The sequence below is a fragment of the Lemur catta genome, chromosome 1 (genome assembly GCF_020740605.2).
Source record: "Lemur catta isolate mLemCat1 chromosome 1, mLemCat1.pri, whole genome shotgun sequence".
In the NCBI taxonomy this organism is placed as follows: domain Eukaryota; kingdom Metazoa; phylum Chordata; class Mammalia; order Primates; family Lemuridae; genus Lemur; species Lemur catta.
In genome coordinates, this window is record NC_059128.1 from 175,070,580 (window position 1) to 175,092,326 (window position 21,747).

Genomic DNA, 21,747 nt, shown 5'->3' on the forward strand with positions numbered 1-21,747 from the left:
GTTCTCTTTCCCCTTCCACCAGCTGGATCTAAATCATGAAGTGGTTCCCAAACTTTAGCTATGTCAGAATCATCTGGAGAACTTGTTCACCCTCAGATTGCTGAGAGGTTGCTCTATGGTAGGACTGAGAATCTGCATTTCTAACAAGTTGCCAGGTGATGCTGATACTGCTGGTCCACAGACCGCACTTCTGGAATCTTTGCCTTAGGGACTTATTAAGTCACAAGATGGAAGAAGCCCGGTTGAGAGCAGTGCATTTAAAAATATTTGTTAATACATGTGTTCTCACATTTACTTGTGGAATTTAAAACAGCTCCAAGAAAGTACAGTGAAATATTTCAGCCTCTGTGAGAAGGAGGGTGGTGAGGGTGACTGAGGTTCCTGTAAAGGGAGGGGAAGCGTGAATCATGGGCAGGGCACTTGCTCTGGGGTCCTCTTCCCTCATCCTGGGGCTTTTGGAATGGCCTTCCTGACAGAGTCAGTGGGAGGCTGGGAGCTGGGGCTGGGGCTCCTGCCCTACTCATTGGAGATTGGTCAGTCTGTGAAGAACTTGTTTGACCAAACAGCATTTGAACCTTCCCGATACATCAGAGCTAATGCTGAAAATTCCTAAATTACCTAATGGCCCTATGGATATTTCACACAAGCCATTTTAAAATGTAACTGCTTCTTGCTAATCTGCAACTATAACTTATTTGAGTCAATCTTACTGACTTCTTTTGAACTCTGTCCATAGAAAGTAATGGGAGAATTAGAGAGATTTGTGCCTGGCACAGATAGACGAATTTTTTGACTTTGTTTGCTTGTATTGACAATTTTATTAGGTTTTGTCTACCCAGTGCCCCCAAAAGCAAGCAATTAATAAATAAATTCAGGTAGAAAATAGGGAAAAATAATGTAGTCCATTTGTTTGCCTCCGTGGGCAGGTTAATTTGGTTAAAACTACTGATTAGATATTTGTGATATCTCTGACACCCTGAACATCCTGAAAAACTTAAATGTACATGGAAAGTTCCTCAATTAAATGATCTAATTATTTATTTTCCTGTACCCTTCTAGGACTTTATCCATGAAACACAGGGCAAGGGTGACAAGCATTCTGGACTGTCTCCTTTTATTACGCAGTGTGTCTCCAGGGCTGGCATGCTCTCATTGGCTGCACTGCCTCAGTCTACAGGATGGTCTGGTCATCTGCAGGATCTTGCCACTTTCTCACACTTAATAAATGTCTAAGTAGATTGTGACATTTTATATATGTCAACTTGTCCCCGGTGGGGGGGGGGCGGGGCCGGGGGAGAACAATATATTTTCCTCACACAAACTGGTACTTTGGTCACAACATCTTGATTCATGTATTAATGTCAGCAGTAAGTCACTGCTGGAACCAAAAGTAAAATTTCAACAATTGTCTTTAAATGAAGGGAGGGAGGGAAGCCGGAGCCATGGGCCTTTGTCTTCCACAGGAATGTCACTCGCACTTAGCTTCTGCCTCCAACTATGTCCTCAGCAGTGACTTGACAGTCAAACCTTCTTTGGAATGAAAGCCTCAGTCTCTGATAGGATGTTTTCCCAAGACCAGTTGTAAGTTTATATGAGTTATATCTCTGTGAAAGCACTAATGGATATCTTGTCATCTTTGGTGGTTAAAGAAAGTAAAAGAAACTCCCATTTTGAGTGTCTCTTAGGTGGCAGTGCCTGAGACAGGCATTTTTATTATATTTTCTACTTTAGTTTTCAACAGTAGCCATCAAGGGAGCTGAGGTTTGGAAGGGGTTAATCAGATAACTCCAAGTGGCTGAATCTGCTTCAAAGCCTGTCATCAAAACAGTAGTTCCTATTTAAAAAATATTGTGGTGTGCCAAATAGCAAAACCTAATTTGCTGCTTAAAAATGCAAGAGAAAGCAATTTTTATTGTAAATTTATTTTGGAGCTAAGTGAAGAATGATAATGTTTTGACTTAATAATGGGAGAAAAGAACAGTATGGGTCTGGCCACAGTACTAAGCTATTTCTTGGATATTCTGAATTCATCACAATCACATAACCTTTTCTCAACATTTGAAACAATGAGGACTTAATGGGATCTGCAATTCATATGGGTCTACTCTGCTTGTCTGCTACGTCACAGCAATGCTGCTTGTGGTTAGTCATTATCCAAGATGACTTTTTCTTGTGACTACTTCACATAGTTGTTCAAACACCTCTGTGGCTCCTCTCCTGCATAAGCTGGTTAACACTACCCCCTTTGAAGACAGGGCCACTTCAGTCACTGGTCATTCATTAATGCCCGCTCCAGTCCACAGTGGGTACCACTTGAGAGATAGGGGCTCCGTGGGAGTTCATCTTCTCTAATGGAGAAAAAGTTCTGGTCCTGTGCCCCTTAGCTGGTTACTGGCCTTGCACTGGTGACGAAGAGGTGGTGGCCTAATTAATTACACAAGATATGCTCAAGGCAGAAAGGAGATGTAGCATGGAAGGGTAAGAGCATGCTGAACTCTGGGCAAGGGGCCTTCAGAGAGGTAAGCCTGGGCAAAGAGTTCCTGACAGCATGATGGCGTCGTATGGGCTAGCTCTCTCTGGATGTATGAACAAGGGAAAGCCAAGGAAAGGAAAGTCCAGCTCTTAGAGGGGCCCAGACTCTCAGCTAACCCTTGTATAGACTTTTAAAGAAATCTTTTTCCTAAGCTGAATTTGGGTTTAGCTTAATTCTTGACTCAAATCACCTGGCCCATGTAAATATTACAGTTTTTAATGTGATCTCAGGGTTTTAATAGGAAAACCGACACATCCCCCCAACACAAAGCCAGCCGAGATTTGAAAAATATTTTCAAATCCACATGCTACTTTTGAGGAAGTGTTGCCAATATTTACTGTTATCAACACTCAGAGAAGCTTTCTTTTTTTAGCCAGATGTGCATAGGTGGAAAATATTTTCTTTCATTAAAAAAGGTTTTATTTGTTGATCTCTTGGCTTAAAATTATTGTTGCTTAGCTCCTACATGATAGACAGGAATGACTCATCCTTAAGTGGCAGTATGAGTGAAAGGTACAGTTTAGATTGGGTAGACAGTGTTGAAAGTCCTTCATTCATTCACCTATCCATCCCCCAAATATTTGTGAAAGGCTATGTAGTTTCAAGTAGCATGCTGGGAGCTGAGGTATAGTGATAAGCATTTTGTCCTCACCAAGTTCCCAGTCTAGAGTAAATACAAGCAGGCAAACCAAAAATCATGGTAAAGTGTGATGGCTCCCATGAGAGAAGTATTGAATGCAATGGAAACACATGAGAACGACGCTAACCCAGACTTGAGGAGGTACACAGGGATGTCTAAACAGATCCTAAGAATAAAAGGAATCAGCTGAGTAAGAAAGTGAAAGTGGGTAGATGTGGAAAGGGTTCTAGGCCGAGGGACAGCCTGAGTGAATGGGGGGAAGACCTCAGCATGTTGAAGGGTCTGGAAGAAATCCAGTAACTAGATAAACAGCGCTATGCTGTTTATCAGATGGCAAACAGAACAAGAGGCAAGATTGGCATCTAGAAGCAAAACAGAATGGGGTGAAAGGAATGGATTGAAGAGAGAGACTCAGAACAGAAACCATGAATTGTGTTCATGTTCTGAAACATGCTTCTGGAACTTTCACATGCACATGAATTACTACATTGGTAAAATGCAGATTTGGATTCAGTATTTCTACCAGGCTCTGAAGGGATGCCAAAGCTATTGGTATAGGAACCACACTTTTGGGTATCAAGGATCAAGAGAACCTGGAGGTGTCCCTTTTACATGGTGGCTGCTAATCATTGTGGGACAGTTCTGGTAGCTTAATGGAGTTCATCAGCCTGGACAGTCATAGACACAGATCCCTGTTTCTAGGCATTGCTGAAACAATGACCTTCTTTCATGAATTCCACTTATGTTTTCTTCCTGGTTGTCACTGATGCCAGCTGGATAAAGCCACTTTTGGGTCAAAGTCTCATATTGGATTCTTATCATGGCTCGATTCCAAAAGACAAGACCATGGCTCACCCAAAAGACACTGGGAAAGGTGGCCTACACCTTGGCAGTGGTTGTTAAGCTGTGCTTCCACAGAGCGCTGGTGTTCCCTGAGCTGCAGAACATAATGTTCCACAAAACTTGAATAGTAATGGCAGCCTTTTCACAACTGAGAGGGGAAAAATGAATGTTAATAGGGAAAAAATTCTTAATTTAAAGTTTGTCTTCCATGCCTTTCTCTTAATCCTTTGGTGCCAGCAGCAATTTGAATAGTAATGAGTGTTAGTAGACAACAAAATGAGCTGTGAACATTAGCGGCAAAGCCTGGCAACACTTCATGGTGTTTTTATGGCTGTGCGAGCTCATGGATGAGGTTTTGTAGAAATCCGTACACTGTGGTCACATTTTACTGGTTAAAACTCATCTTCGTTTTTGTGACACATCAGGACTTCAGTGTCTTCTTCAAAGGGCAGCAGAAATCAAAGAATGTGAGGAACCGTGTCCTCTAACATATCATCTGGCCACCACAACCTGCCTGGGTGCTTCCCTGGCCTCCCTGCTGGTTAGACAGCACGGCAGTTCTGCACAGGGGCTCTGTAGCCCAGCAGTTCATAGGACCCAAGTCACTGCGGTTTCAGGAAGGCTGCCAGGGCTCAACTGGGCTTGGCATTTCCCCTCCTTCCAGCAACTCCTGGCTCTTATTTAGTTTTAAATTAAATAAAAATTGCAGCACATGGATTTGAATTAAAACAAGAGGACTGATCTTTGTAAAATGCACCACATCAATAGGAAAGCTAATTTGTGCAAAGCACATCTCCTCCTTTAATTTAAACCACAGAGCACTGCCTCTTTGGTTTCAAGGGAACTAAGGGCCGAGGCGGGGCCGTTCGCTCCTGGCATTAGCTCGGGCTGTGCTCCAGGGCAACAGGAACAGTTTCAGGGGAGCTTAGAGTTCTTCTTAAGCCCGTGGTGCGGGTGTCACAGGATACACCAGAGCAGTTATGGCCTCCTAGCCTTGAATTTAAAGAGGATCTTAAAAATGTCTCCAAGTAAACCTCCCCGATTGAGTCTTAACTGCATCTGAGCTACCAAGAACAGAATTTGTATTGTTAAAAACTTCTCAAGAAAGAAAAAACAGACAAAGGAGACAGACTCCTGACCTTCAGACTCATTCTTCATTTTCATGTTCCAAGGCTTCATGTATGTAGAAGACTAGTTTATACAAAATAAATCAGGTGAGATTTGTACTAGGTGAGAAATTAAATCTGGGCCCTCACAGTCACTTCATTCCATTTAATTGGCTCTAGAGGCACGGGGTGGAAGTGGGAGGAGTGGGTGGCAGTGGGTCATCCGTGAACAATGTGAACTTTACTCAAAAGCATTGCTAAACAGGAGCCGTCTACACAACCTCAAGCCCTTGTTTCAACACTCACTGCAGGCTCCTCTCACTTCCAGGAGATGAGTAAGAAACAGCTGGAGTCCTTAAACTTTCACCTCCAGGTGCAACCAGATTTGGAGGCAGGTCTGGTTCAGGTTTTGTGGGGCCTGAAGCTTATTCATTTTGGGGTCCTCTTTAAGAAAAATAATACAAAATATCTTACTTGTGCAAACTTTATATGCTCATCAGAACACACTGCTAAGGCCCCCTCAGGATCTTGGAAGGGAACATGTAAAAGGGAACCTGAAGCTTAAGTTCATTATCTTCACAGTGAATCCACCTCTGCTTGGAAGGCTCCTTTCCTGCCCAGTGCCAACAAGGCAAGTACAAGGTGACGGTAATACTGGAAAAGGAGTTATCAAATGGCAGGTGGCACTGACTAAGACAGAGGTGTAAGGTTCTTATTTGCCTGACTGTTGAACCCTCTGAGGTGCGCTGTCTCAGTGAACCAAGTTTGAGCCAAACCCATGCAGCTTTCTCTTAAGGGCAGGGCCCTCATCTTTGTCTTTGTTCATACAAACACTTACAAAAGAGAATATGTCAATAAATGTCTGCTGAATGAATATCTGGATGACTATGAATGAGGGAATATTAAAATAAATTCACATTCCCATTTTAGAGAGTCATCGTTTACCTTCTCCAAAGGACTCTTTGCAAGATGTTTTGAGCTACGTAAAAAAGGATTCATCTAAATTCATTTGTGAAGTATGGACAACTAGATTCTGTCAGAGAGCTACTAAAATCATCCTCTTAATGGATGAGAAAACGCTCTAGTCATAATTAAAACACTAAACTGTATTTTGAAGCAAATATTCTTTAAGGGGACTGGCTTTTTCTTCTGGTTTCAGCAGGTATTGCTCTCACACACCCAGAAAAGGCTAGATGGTGTGTTAGCTGATCTCCTTTGTTAACCTCCTTCTTTGGCTTGTGTTACCTTAAGTTGACCTTTTTAATTCTTTATTTCCTGGCAAACATATTTAAAACTTTAGGTCCTGAGTAATGTAGAGCTATCAGAATTCATGCAGAAAATCAAAGCTGAGTCTGGAGCATTCTCTTTTGAAGAAAAATACCACCCTGCACGAGATGAACTCACCTGATACTTCGTGCATTCTAATGGGGTCAGTGGGTGCAAGGTAGATCCTGAGCCCATGGCTAGAAGGGGGGTCACCACACCAATGTGTTCAGGTGGTTGTCAACTGGAGAGGGATCAGGTTTGCATGAGGAACATGTTAGATATGCTGGTTTAGCCTGAGTTAAGAAGGACATGGTTTTGATTTAACTTGTGTTCTCATGACCTTGAGGGTAAATCTGAGGTAGGGTCATGTAGATGAGAAGTTTCTAAATTCAAAGTCAAGAACCCTGGGGTTCAACTTACAATCTTATCTCTAATTGGTTGTGAGATTGTGAGCAATATAATCAACTTCTCCATGTCTCTTTTTTTCCCCTAATCTGCAAAAAGAGACCAATAATGGGATTCTGGGAAGACAGCAGAGTAGGAAGCACCAGCGATTTGTGTCCTCACCTAGAAAATTGCCCTGGCAGAATCTGTCTGATGTAACTCTTTGGGAATTCTGGAGTCTATTGAAGGCTTGCAATTTCCAGAAGGAGTCTTGGACAGTAAATTGTGATAAATTTCATCAATTTCAGTTCTTAGCAGTACAGTTCAGTAGCAGCTACCCATCCCCCACCCTTCAGTCCTGTAGCAGGCAGCTGTGCATGTGTTCCTGGAGCAGCTTGCAAACAGCTTGCAGGGGCCAGGGTGGGCAAAAAGGACCCTGTCCTCCAATATCAGGGATCTGTGCTCTAATTAGTAATTGCTGGTTCTGATAACAGAGGTACAAAGAGGCTTGTGGCCACTGTTGTACCTTCCCTCCTTGTTGCAAGCTCCTCCCCTTCTGGCTGGAGTGAATTTCAGGAGATTTAAAGGCACAGTGCCATTTTTATTCCCGGCCTTTACTTTTCTCTTTTTCCCCTTTTAGGACCTAGGCATTAAAAACTAGGGCATTCAAAATAACTACATAATGGAGAAATCAGGAAGTGACTGCAAGCCCAAGGAAAGGCACAGGCTCAGAAAAGACCTGAGAAGACCTTAAGTTTACACCTTAGGCTAATCTCCAGCACAAAGACGGTCTATAATACAGCAACAACAAAAAAATAACAAACAGACAATGATAACAAAATCCAGCAAACCATGGGAAAGGGGGAGAATCTACTTTCCAGAGTCACCACAATATTAGATTCAAATATTCAGTTTTCAACAACAAAAAAAATCACAAGGCATACAAAGAAACAAGAAAGTGTGGTCATTCAAAGGAAAAAAATAAATCAACACAAACTGTCCCTGAATAAGACTTGATGGCAGATATAATAGACAAAGACTTTAAACAACCATCTTAAATAAGCTTAAAGAACTGAAGGAAGATGTGGAGCAAGTAAAAAGAAAAAGTATGAACAAAATGGAAATATCAATAAAGAGATAGAAAACCTAAAGAGAAATTTAAAAAGCAATCTGGGTCTGAAAAGCACAGTAACTGAAATGAAAATTCACTAGATACAAAAGTAGAAGAAAGAATCAGTGACCTCAAAGATAGGATAATGGAAATTATTGAGTCTGAGAAACAATAAGAAAAAAATGGAATGAAAGTGAACAGAGCTTGAGGGATCTGAGGGACACCATCAAGCAGACCAACATGCATTGTGGAAGTGCAAGAAAGAGAAGAGAGAGAAAAAGGCAGACAGAATGTCTGAAGAAATAATGGTGTAAAACTTCCCAAACTTGATGAAAAACATGAATATAAACATCTGAGAAGATCAGTGAACTCCCAGTAGATATACTCAAAGAGATGCACACTGAACACATTATAATCAAACTTTTAAAAGACAAGCAAGAATCTTGAAAGCAGCAGCAGAAAAGTGACTCATCACATACAAGGGATCCTTACTAAGACTGTCAGCAGATTTCTCATCAGAAACTTTGGAGGTCAGAAGGCAGTGGGCTGATATATCCAAAATGCTAAAAGGGGATGTAAAACCTGTTAACCAAGAATCTCATATCTGATAAAACTGTCCTGGAAAAGTGAGGGAGTAATTAAGCCATTCCCAAACAAACAAAAGCTGAGGGAGTCCATTACCATTGGACGTGCCCTTCAAGAAATAGTCAAGGGAGTCCTGCAGGTAGAAATGAAAGAACACTAAACAGTATTCTTGAAGCCATAAGGAGAAATAGAGATTTAAATAAAGCTAGTATTATTTTATGGGTTGTAACTCTACTTTTTGTTCTCTATGTAAGTCAAGAGATGACTACATTAAAAATTATTAGTCTAAAAGCTAGTGTTACTGTAACTTTGGTTTGTAACTTCACATTTTGTTTTCTACATAATTTATGAGACTTATGCATGTGAAGGAATTATTAGTTTATATTTTCAGGAACACAATGTATAAAGATGTAATTTTGTGGCATCAACAACCAAAAGGGGTAGGAGTAGAGTGTAAAATAGGTAGAGTTTTTGTATGTTATTAATGTTAAGCTGGTGTAAATCTAAACTAGAGTGTTATAACTTTAGGATGTATATCTAATACATATACAAAAATTATGTAAATGGATCAAAGACCTAAATGTGAGGCCTAAAACTATAAAAATCTTAGACAAAACATAGGTTAAAACCTGTACAACATCAAATTTGTCACTAATTTCTTGGATATGACACTGAAGTTATAGGCAACAAAGGAATAAATAGACAAATTTGATTTTATGTAAATTGAAAACAATTTTGCATCAAAAGACAAGATAAACAGAGTAAAAAAGGCAATCTATGGAATGAAAGGAAATATTTGCAAATGGTATATTGATAAGAGATTAATATCCAGGAAATACAGCGAACTCCTAAAACTCAACAACAAAAAGACAAAAGATCTGATTTTAATTTTAAAATGAAAGACTTGACATTTTTCCAAAGAAGATATATAAATGGCCAATAAGCTCATGAAAAAAATGCTCAACATCACTAATAATTAAGGAAATGCAAATGAGAACAATGATGAGATACCACCTCACATGCATTAGGATGACTGCTATTAAAAAAAAAAAAAAGCAACCCAGAACACAATAAGCGTTGGCCAGGATGTGGAGAATTAGAACCTTTGTGCAGTGTTGGTGAGAGTGTAAAATGTTATAGCTGCTGTGGAAAACAGTGTGGCAGTTCCTCCAAACATTAAAAATAGAATTACTATTTGATCCAGCAATTCTGCTTCTGTGTAGATATTGAAAAGAATTGACAGCAAGGTCTTGACGAGATATTTGTGCACCCATGTTCACAGCGGCATTATTCACGATAGCTAAATTGTGGAAGCAACCCAAGTGTCCATTGACGAATGGATGGATAAGCAAAAAGTGGTGTATACATACAAAGAAAAATTATTCAGCCTTAAAAAGGACGGAAATTCTGTGATATGCTACAACATGGATGAACTTTGAGTACATTTTGCTAAGTGAAATAAGCCGATCGCAAAAACACAAATACGTTATGACCCCACTTATATGAGGTACCTAGAGTAGACAAAAACATAGAGACAGAAAGTAAAATGGTGGTTGTAATGAATTGGGAGAAGGGGAATGGAGAGTTACTATTGTTTAATCAGTATAGAGTTTCAGTTTTATAAGATCAAAGAATTATGGAGATGAACCATGGTGATAGTTCCACAACATTATGAATGTATTTAATATCACTGTACACTTAAAATGGTTAAGATGGTAAGATTTATGCCATGTGTATTTTACCACAATTAAAAAAAAAAAGGAAGGAAAAAAAGAGACCAATAATGCCTATCCTACCTTGCCCTGGCTATGAGTCTCAAAACAGTGTCTATGAAAGGTCTAGGAAGGTATAAAGTGACTTTTGAGTTGTAGCTTCTATGATTCACTATATAACCATGTAACATTGCTATCTCCTCATTTGAAAGCTAAAAAGATAGCTTTTTAGTGGAAAATCCAATGTTCTTTCTGCCATACCAAGGAGTACTATTGATATTAATTTTTAATAAAAATGGCATTGAAATATAAAGAAGAAACCCAATCTCTTTTTTTTCAGGTTCATTTAATGTGAAAAGTGTACAAAACAAAAATCTACTTAAATCTATAAAAAGAAGCCTATCTTGGCCCAAGATGACTGCAACCTTTGAGTTTAAGCTGCTAACCTGTGAATGGTGACTTTATGCCTGGCATATGACATGGGTGCTCAGTGTGGAAGACAATGGGTGGTATTCTCTGGACATCAGTGTCATATGTAGGTAGGTATCCTAAAAATCTGGCATATGCTTGTATTTTTAAGGATGGGAACTAGGTGATTGACATTCCCATGAATTAACTAATAATTTCAACTCCGTTAATGTGATGGGGTTATTGTTTTTCTTCTAAAAGGTAAGGATGCTTTAGAACAGGGCCACACAGCAATAGTTTAGGTTTTGTGAATCATACAGTCTCTGCTGCAGCTATTCAACTCTGCTGCCATAGTGCAAAAACAGCCATGGACAATATGTAAACAAAGGAGTAGGGCAGAGTTCCAACTGCATTAACAAAATAGGCACAGGTCAGATTTGGTTCAAGAGTCATAATTTGCTGACTCCCTGCTTTAGAATATCATAAAGGTGACAAATTCTGGGCTGCTTCACATCCCCTGGCTGTACACACCACATTGCTGGCCTCTCTCTATTTTTGATGCAGCTCCAATCCTACAGCTAAGCAAACTTAGAAGGTGCCAAAACCTGGAGAAACCATCAACCCAGGTGGCCATTTGGGATAATCATGTTCACATCCTAACATGATTATCTAAAGCCTTATATTTTCCTCAAAACTTTCTTTGTCAAATAAAGCAATGTTTAAAATATAATATCCAAGCTTTGAAAGTAAGCTGCTATTCTCCAGAGTAAAGTTACTGATGTTTTGTTGGGAAAGAAAGAAAAGTGCTTTCTAACTCCTAGAAATACTTTGCAAAAATGCAACCCAATGCTGGCTTTCTATTTATAAGTGATCAAATTTACATTTTGTTTTCTCATAATAGAAGTCAACTCACTGCCAAAGTTCATTGCTGTTCTAAGTCAAAGATCACCTACAAGTCCAATTTCTCATCTTCCTCTCTCTCACCTCAGTATGTCTGAGTGGAAATGTAGTGAAGCCCTATCAGGGCGATTTTAAACTTTGGATTAAACGGCTCACTCTTATCTTGGGAGCTGTCCCCTTTATTCTGTGGACTAGGCTAGAATGGCACCGCAGGCAAAACAAGTCTTTTATTCCTAGTACTACTTTTAAGAATGTGGATATTGAGACACTTGGTTGGGTTTGATGTGGAATCTCACAGACCTGGGTTTGGGAATGCTTTTGTCCTTGGCCGAGTTTCTTAACCCCTTTGAAATCCTGACCCTCAGTGTCTCCATCTGCCCCTCTGTACCCCAGATGATCTTTTTTCATGCTATTCTATTGATATCAGGGTTTTTTCAAACTCATATATCCTCCAATGGACTTCCCCTGAGTGTATTGTAAGTGTACACACACATATGAGGCATGTAAGGGTCTCTGAACAAGGAAAGACTGATGGTAGAAAAATTGAGAGAATAGAAACTGCAATTTCCAGAGTAGTCCAGGAGCAAAAAATTTATTTGGTTTATTTTCTTTTGGAAAGGAGCCTCCAGGTATGGCTTAAGCGATTAGAACATAACCTTCCTGAGAGCAGAGACCTTGTCAGTTTCATCATCCAGTGCCTAGAACTGCTTTTGGGCACTTGGTGAGTGCTCAATTAATATTTGTTTTCTTAACTATCAATTGAGCGTACTTTGATCTGATTTGCTTTTATATTAACCATAGAAGTTTCTGGAGTTTTGCATGGGGAAAAAGCAGGGATTCTAAGGAGAAGGTGCTTTAATATTGGACAAGGATGGTACCATTTACATACTTATTTACCTAGAGCATGCCATTTATGAAATGATAATTCCAATTCCCTAATATGAAAACTGATCTGAAATAGTTCAGGGAAAAGTCCAATGTCCATTCTAGGCCAGTTTCTGACCAGATATGATACCTTGAAGCCATACCAACAATATTCCCTTTAATTTCATTTCCCTCTTGGAAAGAGAAATTTTGCTGTTGCCCAGAACTTAGAGGATCAGCATGGTGATAGGTACACTGGGGTAAAGAAAAGTTGCCTCCAAAAATGGTGTGTAAGTCTCTTCATGGTTATGTATGTTCTATAAAGGTGTGAGAGGACAGCAACACTGCCATATAATATAGTTCACATACCTGAAAACATCATCATGTGCTGAAAGTTCCAGGGAATCTTCTGTTTTCGGCCCAGATTCAGGAGAAAGGAAAGGGGATATATGTTGCAGGCTCTGGCAACAAAAATTGCTAGCTGTAGATATACGTAGAGGGAAACATTGAGGAAAATGTTACTGCAATGAGGGTTTGAGTCCTTGAGCGTAAATATTATGACCTTAAGCTTCTCTACATTATGACTCAGAAAACAGGGATAAACATGTCAATTCATGTATTTCTAAGTTGCCTCCAAAATTTATCTTTCAATGTCAGTTCCTTTCCAGATTTAATAGAGAACTCTGCCTTTCTTTCAATATATACCTGGTTTTAAATTGTTAGCCCAAAACCATTTCAATCATTGTAAAATTTCTCATCATATTTATGTTGCTGATGACTGACTCTATCCTCAATTCTGCTGTAAAATGTGAGGCAGAGACCATTCAGATGCTGCTGCATTATCTTTTCAAACAGCACTTTAGAAAAGATAAATTTACTTCTGCTCAGGGTAATCACCTTTACTTTCCATCAGTTTATACTCCCTGTATCTAGCAAGCTTTGCTTGCGTTTTTCTTTTAATGGATTTAATTTTGAGAGGAATTACCTAACTGTATAATACAACTGTTGTTTTAAGAGGCATTTTATTAAAATCTAAGTTTTTATAAGTAAAAATCTTTGAAAATGTTGGTGGTGTTTGAATCTCCTTTTTTGTTGTTTTTGACTCCTTCCCTAATAGTCTGTTCTAGTTTGTCCTTAATGGGATGGATTTATTTGGGAAGAGGGAGCTTCCTTCTAAAATCCAGGCTTTAGATGAAATTTGGGAGTTCATCTGAATGATCAAAAAAAAAGAGACTAAGAAGCAAATGCAGATGCTTAGTTGGAATAGGACTTATCGAGAGGGGTTGGCTCTCCTGGCTGTTACGATTATCTGCCTGTGACCTGAGGGGGTGTCTGCCCATTTTCCAAGTGGGAAGAAGGACAACAGCTGCTGACCATTCTTGGGGACAGTCCTAATGGCTCAACATCCTTTCAGATAGACATCCATTCCCTGTGGGAATGCCTCCTGCCCCAGGCCTAGAGCTAGAAAAGTCCTCTGCATTAAAAGTGAGGTCTAGATTTTATCTGTCCTCATAAGGAAGGAAAGGTGCTATCTTATTAAAATAAACTTGCATATGCACAACGCTTATGATATTAAAAGCACATTTATCATGCTAATTTCATTTGATCTTTACTCTGTCTATCCCATTTTCAAAGTCCTCACTGGAAAAAAGATTTTATTATCTTGCAATAAAAACATTTCCAAAACTTAATAATCCTGGATGATATGCTCTGATATACTCCAATGCAGATTAAACGTATTTCTCTATAAAGAATGGATTGACATAGTTCTTCTATAAATGATATAATTTTAAACATACTTTAAATACTTGAAAAATATCATTTTCCTTTAGATTTCTCCCTTTATTTTCCTTAATATTTTCCAAACTTCTTATCCTGAACCATAAATATTTAATAAAGGCCCCAATGTCTTAGGATGCTTTTCTCCCCTAACTAGAAATCATATATTTGCCTGGAGTTTGAGCCTTGCGGTGAACCTGAGGAAGTTGCTTTAACAATTTAACAGAATAATCAGTAAAAATAAGTAGTTTTTTATCTTCTCTAGTCACCCTATGTTCTGTATTTCAAAGGATACAAAGGCTCCAAGTATAAAAAGTGCATTAAAGATATGATTCTGGAACGTAAACAGCGCCAGGCCCATGTAACAGAAGATGACGTTCTCAGCCAGAAAGTTCATAAATTCAAACAACTGAAAACAAAACAGAAAACAAAACCCATTATTTGTGATTCAAGTTTGAGTCCACTTAATTTCTAGCAACTGTATTTGATGACTGGATGGGAGTCCTTTATCTGTGAAAGCCGCCCCTTCGGCCTTGTGCTCAGCTTCTGGAGGGGTGCAGGGGCCCTGTCCTACTGATAGATGCCACAGCCATGTCACCATCTCATTCTTTCCAGCTCTAAGACTGCCAGAGACACCCTTGGGTAATGTTTACCATCATGATCCTTCCATGGAACAATTCCCACTAAGATGACAAAATAGTCCCTGTTAAAGAAACTGAAGCTAAGTGATTTACTTAAGGTGTGCCTTAGTAAAGGGTGCAAAGATTGTTTAACCCCCTCTGCACTTTACCAACTAGATGCACTTGAGTTCTCAGGCTCTAAATGAAAAAAACAAACAAACAAAAAATCCCTTAAACTAAATTGTCTTCCTCAGACAGGCAGGAGGGACAAACTTGGAAAACTTGGAAACCTGAAACAAGGATGAATGTCGATTATATTTCAACATTAGGACGATCAATATATTTCAAACCCCAGACAATGACACTCATTAAATTGACTGATGTAGGTATATCCATTAAATGTCTACAATTTCTAGCTGGTAAAAAGAAAATGATTAATCCCAGAGATCAGTTTATGCAGCAAGAGCACAATAGATACATCAAATTCAGTCAGAAGAATGGAGTGATAACATGCTATGCTGAGGGATGCTCCCGAAAGTATTCTTAGACCATTAACTAAACAATTTAAGTTGAACATGAAAAACGTTCTCCAGCTTCCAGATAAAAGTAAAAGGAAAATATGTCTAGGGGCTACAACAAAGGCAGATTTGGAAGAGACTTTATGTTCCAGACTTTTCATTTGGAAGTTTCTGAAACTTCATTCCTGGACCTTTGTAAATCACCATGTTAGGTAAACGTCTCTGGAGGCATTTCTCTTGACTTTTTAAGGACTCATTATTTTTTCATGTAATGTATTTACAGCCCCACAAATAATGCCCAATACCTGTTCACTGACAGTTGACAAAAAGAGAAACAGAATCTTGTCAGGAAGATTATTTAAAACCAATAATAGAAAGAGAATATTAAAAAAGAAACAGCTCCTTTGGTACAAGATGGACTTTCTGCAGGGGCAGCCGCCATCAATTACCCTGATCCCTCACTGTATGTTCTAGGCTGGCTTGTGGAAGCAAATGCTGTCACTCAAATAACTGCAGAAAACTTGGAAACACTGGGGGAGATACGGAGGACAGGGAACATTTTTTCTGCCTCATTATATCTTTACTTTTTCAAAAAGTGAGATTTGGCTATAGTCTTAATCTGCTCTAGCTGCCATAATGAAATACCACAGACTGGGTGGCTTAAACCACAGGAATTTATTTTGCACAGTTCTGGAGGCTGGGAAATTCAAGGTACCAGCTGATTCAGTGCTAATGAAGTTCCAGGTCCTCTTCCTGGTTTGTAAATGGTTACCTATTTGCTATGTCCTCACATGGAGGAGAGAGATACCATCTCTGTTTCATCTCCTTTTACAAGGGCGCTAATCCAATTCCTGAGGGCTCCACCATCATGATTTAACTACCTCCCTAAGGCCACATCTCCAAATACCATCACTTCAACATATGAATTTTGGGAAAATACAAACATTCAGTCCTTAGCAGTTACCTAGTTTTTAACATCAATAAACAAATGTCAAGGTTAAATTCATAGGACCTCTCCTTCTCCTACCCCATCCTAAGTGTATTTTACCCCAGAGAGGACATTTTGGTACTGGAATCCATTCAGCCTCTTCTTAGTGGCCTCACCTCAATTTCTCTCTGGGGTCCACTTCATTCCTGACTCTCAGCCCACGGGTTGATGCTTCCATGGCTCAGATATGGAGCATGCGATTTAGAACCAAACTACTCAAATCAATGCAGACTGTTTGGTTCAGAAATGGGTGTGACACAGGTGGAGCCAAAGAAATTCAATGAGGCCTTTTCAGGGAATGCTAGGACAAAGATCCCTACATTTTCAAGGGATGGCAACTCAGAAAGATGCTGGCCAGGGAGCTGCTGGCAGCCATTTTGTGATCACAGGGAAAACGGCTGTCTGAGAAAGAAGCTGGGTCCTGATAACACTATTTAATCTTCTGTATTTGGCCTCTTCCAAAGCAAAATCTACACTTCAACTTTTGAAGTAAAGAGACTAAGAAATTACTTTTTGATTTGAGGTAGGGTTCCATCATTTAAAATGATGCATACTCCTTTATAATCCTGTATTAAGTAAAAAATAACACCAAACAGACATTTACAGTCCACACAGATTATAAACGAAAGGGTATGGGGTCAATTTTTTGACTGTTTTCAGATAATAAGAAAGTCTGTTACCCTTGCCCCCCACCCACTTTTAATCTATTAATCATCTTAAAGAGAGAAGAAAAGTATATGGGAAAAGCTAGTTTCTTTCTGTTGGTTGTTGAGACACGATAGAAATTTTTTGTTCTACATTTTACATGGTGCCCGTGGTTTTACATGTTTGTTTTAGAGATTTACTTCTTTTGGATAACCTAGGATTTTAATTTGATTTATTTATTCAGCTTATTGAAATCTAACAGTGCCCTACATTACAAGTAACTGTGTACACACACATAGTACAAAAATTCCACTTCGCATTTTAGGTCCATTTTTGGACCTGCTCTTTGATCCTGTTGTTATCTATTATTCTATCAGTACCACACTCTTTTTAATTAATGTAGATGCACTATACATTGTAATAGTTCATAGATCTAGATTGTTCTCACATCCTATGTTATTCATAATTTTCCTGGTGATTTTTCCATGTTTAAAAAAATGGGGGGTTTTTTGGTGTTTAATCACCCAGTGAAGTGTATACATCCTATGTTTATAGTTTAAGATTTAAAAAAATATCTTACCAGCATCCCTAAAGCACTCTTGTTCCCTTTCCCAGTCATACTTCCCCACTCCAAAGTAACTACTGTTAGTACTTCTATCACCACAATTAGCTTTTCTTATTTTTCAGTTTTATGTGACTGGAATCAGACAATATATACTGTTTCACATTTGTCATCTTTTCCTCAACATTATGTTTATGAGATTCTTCATGTTGTATGAAGTTCATTTTTTATTATGTGAATATATTACAATGTGTTTATCCATACTACCATTGATACACATTTGGGTTGTTTCCAGTTTGGGGCTGTGATGAATTTTGCTGTTGAAAATAGATGTTTGCCTTTTTGCAGAATTGTTGGGACATAGTGCCATGCACTTTTCCAAAGTTGTGGTACCAATTTTTAGCTGCTCCAGTAAGCAGTTCTAGTTGCTTCAGATTTTTGCCAACACTTGGTTTTGTTGAGGTTTTTTGAAATCAGACTTTTGCCTCTTGACATTGCCATTTAAACTTAGAAATCAATTTGTCAATCTCCACAAAAATTATCTATTGGCATTTTAGTTGAGATTGCATTGAATTTGTAGGTAAATTTGGATAAAATGGACATTTTTCCATTGTTGAAGCTTTGAGTTATATTCTTATAACTATTTTGGTTTTCTTTAACTTCTGTCAGTAATTTCTATTTAAAAAATGTTTATATTATTTATTTAGATTTACTCCTAGATATTTGATTTTTTTTTGCTGTTGCAAATAGTACCCTTGTCAAAGTTCATTTTCTAATTGTTTGTTGCTAGATTCATGTATACAATTGACTTTCATTGACCTATATTCAGGGCCTTATTAAATTTATGTAATAATTATCATAGTTTATTGGTAGGTTCTTTTGAATTTTTGCAATCACATTGCTTCCAAATAATGATAGTTTTGTTCTTTCCTTTCCAGCCATCATACATTTTGCACCTTTTTTTGTTTGCTTGTTTCATTACACTTGTTAGGACTTCTAGCATAGTGCAGAATAGAAGCTGTGGTATGAGCATCTTTGTCTTAATCTCAAAAAGAAAATCTCCAGTATTTCTCTATCAAATTCATAGAAACTCTTTAACAAATTAAAGAAGTTCTCTGTTATTGTTAGTCTATTAGTAATAGTCACTTAAAGAAAGGATGTGTCAAGTGCTTTTTCTTCACCTATTAGGATGATCATATGGTATTTTTCTTTCATTTTGTAAAATGTAGTTTATTATTTTAATTGATTTTCAAATGCTAAAACAGTCTTGCATTCCTGCAATAAACCTTACTTGATCATGACGTATTATCCTTTTTTAATACACCATTGGATTAAATTTGCTAATATTGTGTTTAGGATTTTTGTGTCTATATAAACAGAAAAGATGCAAATTAACAACAATAGCTGGAAAGTCTTTTGTATAGTCTTTACCAGGTTATTGTTAAAGTTACTCAGGCATCACAAAACAGGTTACTGTTCTCTTTCTTAAATGCTTAGAAGAATTTTGGGCTTGGAGTGTTCTTTGCAGGAAGATTTTTAATTACAGATACAATTATTTTAATAGATACAGGATTAGTCAACTTTTTATTCATTTTTATATCAGTTTTAGTAAGCTGTGTTTTTCAAGGAATTTGTCAATCCATCTACATTTTCATATTTATTGGAATACAGTTGTTCTTAATATCCTCAGTATTTTAGTGTCTGTATTTATCTTTCCAGCTGTTATTGTTAATTTGCATCTTTTCTTTTTTATTCCTGATAAATCTTGTTATGGAGTTACCAATTTTATGAGTGTTTCCAAGAATTAACTTTGGCTTTGTTGATTTTTCTGTATTGTACCTCTCATTTCATTAATTTCTCTCTTATCTTTATTATTTCCTGCCTTCAATGTACTTTAATTTAATTTATTTCTATTTAGTGTCTTGACCCTTCAAGTCCTGGATGTCATGGTTGCTTATCAATCCTTTCAAACATCTGGTTTTCTGTGTATTATTCAGCTTTTCTAATTGTTTTCTTAAGAAGAGTTGTCCTGACATCTGCAGTCCTTCATAACTAGCTCTTCTTGAATGTATATTTTTGGAGGTAAAAAATAATTTTTGTCAACCGCAGCCTGCCCCCAATTTTGTGGCATTTTATTTTGCACCACAATAAAAATGTGTATCAATTTAGAAAAACCAGTTTTATAATATAATTGCGAAAAAAGATAGATTAGAAAGATTACAGTAAAAATTGGCTAATTTGGGAAAAAGTAACCAAAACTAAAGATGGATCTCTAACTCACTCCTTATCCCTAAACTCCAGAAGAACTGACAATTTAAATGAGAAAACAATACATATTAATACTTATGAATTATTCAAGAAATCATCAGTAATTTGGCATATGATTTTTTAATCAGGAAATTTCATAAGAATTGTTTGTATTATCAAAAACCTGGAAATGAATATCCACAATATAAGAAATAGTTAAATAAATTATGGTACATTTATATAATAGCCTATATTTTAGCAAGTTCTATATGAATTGGTATAGAAAGATATCCAAGATCCATGGTTAAATAAAAAGTTGAAGAAATAAAGGATAATTCCATCTGAGTATATTAACATATATGTATACCTATAACTTTCACTTCATTTTATGAACATCTGTATTAATTTTTTTTACCATGAACCCATGTTACTTTCAGAGTTTAAAAAACTATAAGTTTTAAAGTGAAATTAACAACATTCCAAATGCTTCCTTCCTTTAGTCTTGCTTCAGTAGTAACTCTTCATCTTTTTATTTTCAATAAGATACCAAGCATTCTTACCTATTTCTAGTGTTTTTCTTATTTCCTTTAAAAATTATTTCTGAGTACAGAAAAAGATAAACAAAAACAAAAAAAGCATTTATATTTTTGTAGAACATCTTTTTCGGTGACCTATTTGTATATCTATAGATATGTAAACATGCATAATATTATATAAATCTGACCATATTTTTATATAACTTATTTTAACCCAGTAATATTTCATAAGCCTCTTTTCATGGCAATAAATTTGGATCTACTGCACAATTCTAATGGCAGCACAATATCCCATTGTATCTTCCTAAGTACCAAATTTGATTTCACTATACCCATTATTAGACACTCAGTTGTTTCCAGATTTTTTCCCTTATAAACAATGCTGCATTGAGTATCTTTGCACAGGTATCTCTTCCCAGCTGAGTGATTATTCCTTAGATAAAAGTCCTGACATGGGCATCTTCTGTCAAAGGGTACACATCAGCTTTCCTTTTCAAGCATACTGCCAGTCTGCCCTTCAGACAGAATGAATCAATTTGCATCTCTACTAATGGTGCAGAGGGTGCCCTTTTCCCCATACTCTGGCCAACACTGGTTTTTATTAATTTTTAAAAACCTTTGACAATCTGATAGACTCACTTATTTTAAATTGTAGACGGTTGTTAGCATTTTAAAAAAGGCTCCTTTCATAGCAATGCAGCAGTACTGATTAGCACTCCTTTGTCTATTTATATCATGTAAAAACATTCCTTTGAATGAACAGGCTTCATAATAATTTTTTTTTCTTGGGGCACTTAATGCAAATCTGTGGGGAATTCAATTTTGTTTCACATACCAAAATCTCTTGAAGACATGTTTTAAAAGGAGACTCCATATAGCAAGGCCAGCTGATAGACACATCCAATTTGACTATTAGGACTTCATTGCCTAAGTCTGGCCCTAAGGAGTAGGCAATCACTGAGGGAATGGATTTATTGGTCAATTTTGTAGAAAAGAAAAAAAAAAAAAAAAAAGAAAAAAAAATCCTCTACCCCAAAGCCAATAATAATAATAACAATAACAACAAATCTCAAACTAGTCAATTCAGTATTCAATATAAATAACCTCAAATCTACTTCCTCCCCAAAAAGGGTGAGTAAAAAAATAACTTGACTCAACTTTTTATTTATTCAGTACAGCAAACAACATTTATTTTGTTTCCATTAATTCACAGTTTGTGAGGCCTTGGAGAGGACCCAGGTTAAAAGCAATCTTTGCTTAACAAAGATTTTCTTCAGGAAAAAACAAAACAAAACAAAAACACGCAATAGTGCAAACAAGACCAGGGAAATATTTAAACTGCATAAGAGGACAATTTGTGTTTAAAAACTCTGAAAGTTCATGGTAATTATTCATATGTTAATTAACCAAACCATGTTCTCTGAACACTTATTGATACTATGCTCTTTACTCTGAGTTATTTACTATACTTAACTGGGAAGTAAAAAAACAAAGTCATAT

At 37.4% G+C, this 21,747-nt stretch overlaps 1 protein-coding gene across 1 annotated transcript in view; it reads right to left on the reverse strand.

The window, feature by feature from the left end:
• The window catches only part of SLC9A9 (solute carrier family 9 member A9), a 530,362-nt gene that overhangs the window by 201,260 nt on the left and 307,355 nt on the right, over positions 1 to 21,747 (reverse strand). Inside the window, exons 10-11 of the mRNA XM_045539403.1 lie at positions 14,427 to 14,540; positions 12,722 to 12,833 (exon numbers count right to left, since the gene is read on the reverse strand). Of these exons, the coding sequence (XP_045395359.1) occupies positions 12,722 to 12,833; positions 14,427 to 14,540 (226 nt within the window). The remainder of the gene's footprint in view (positions 1 to 12,721; positions 12,834 to 14,426; positions 14,541 to 21,747) is intronic.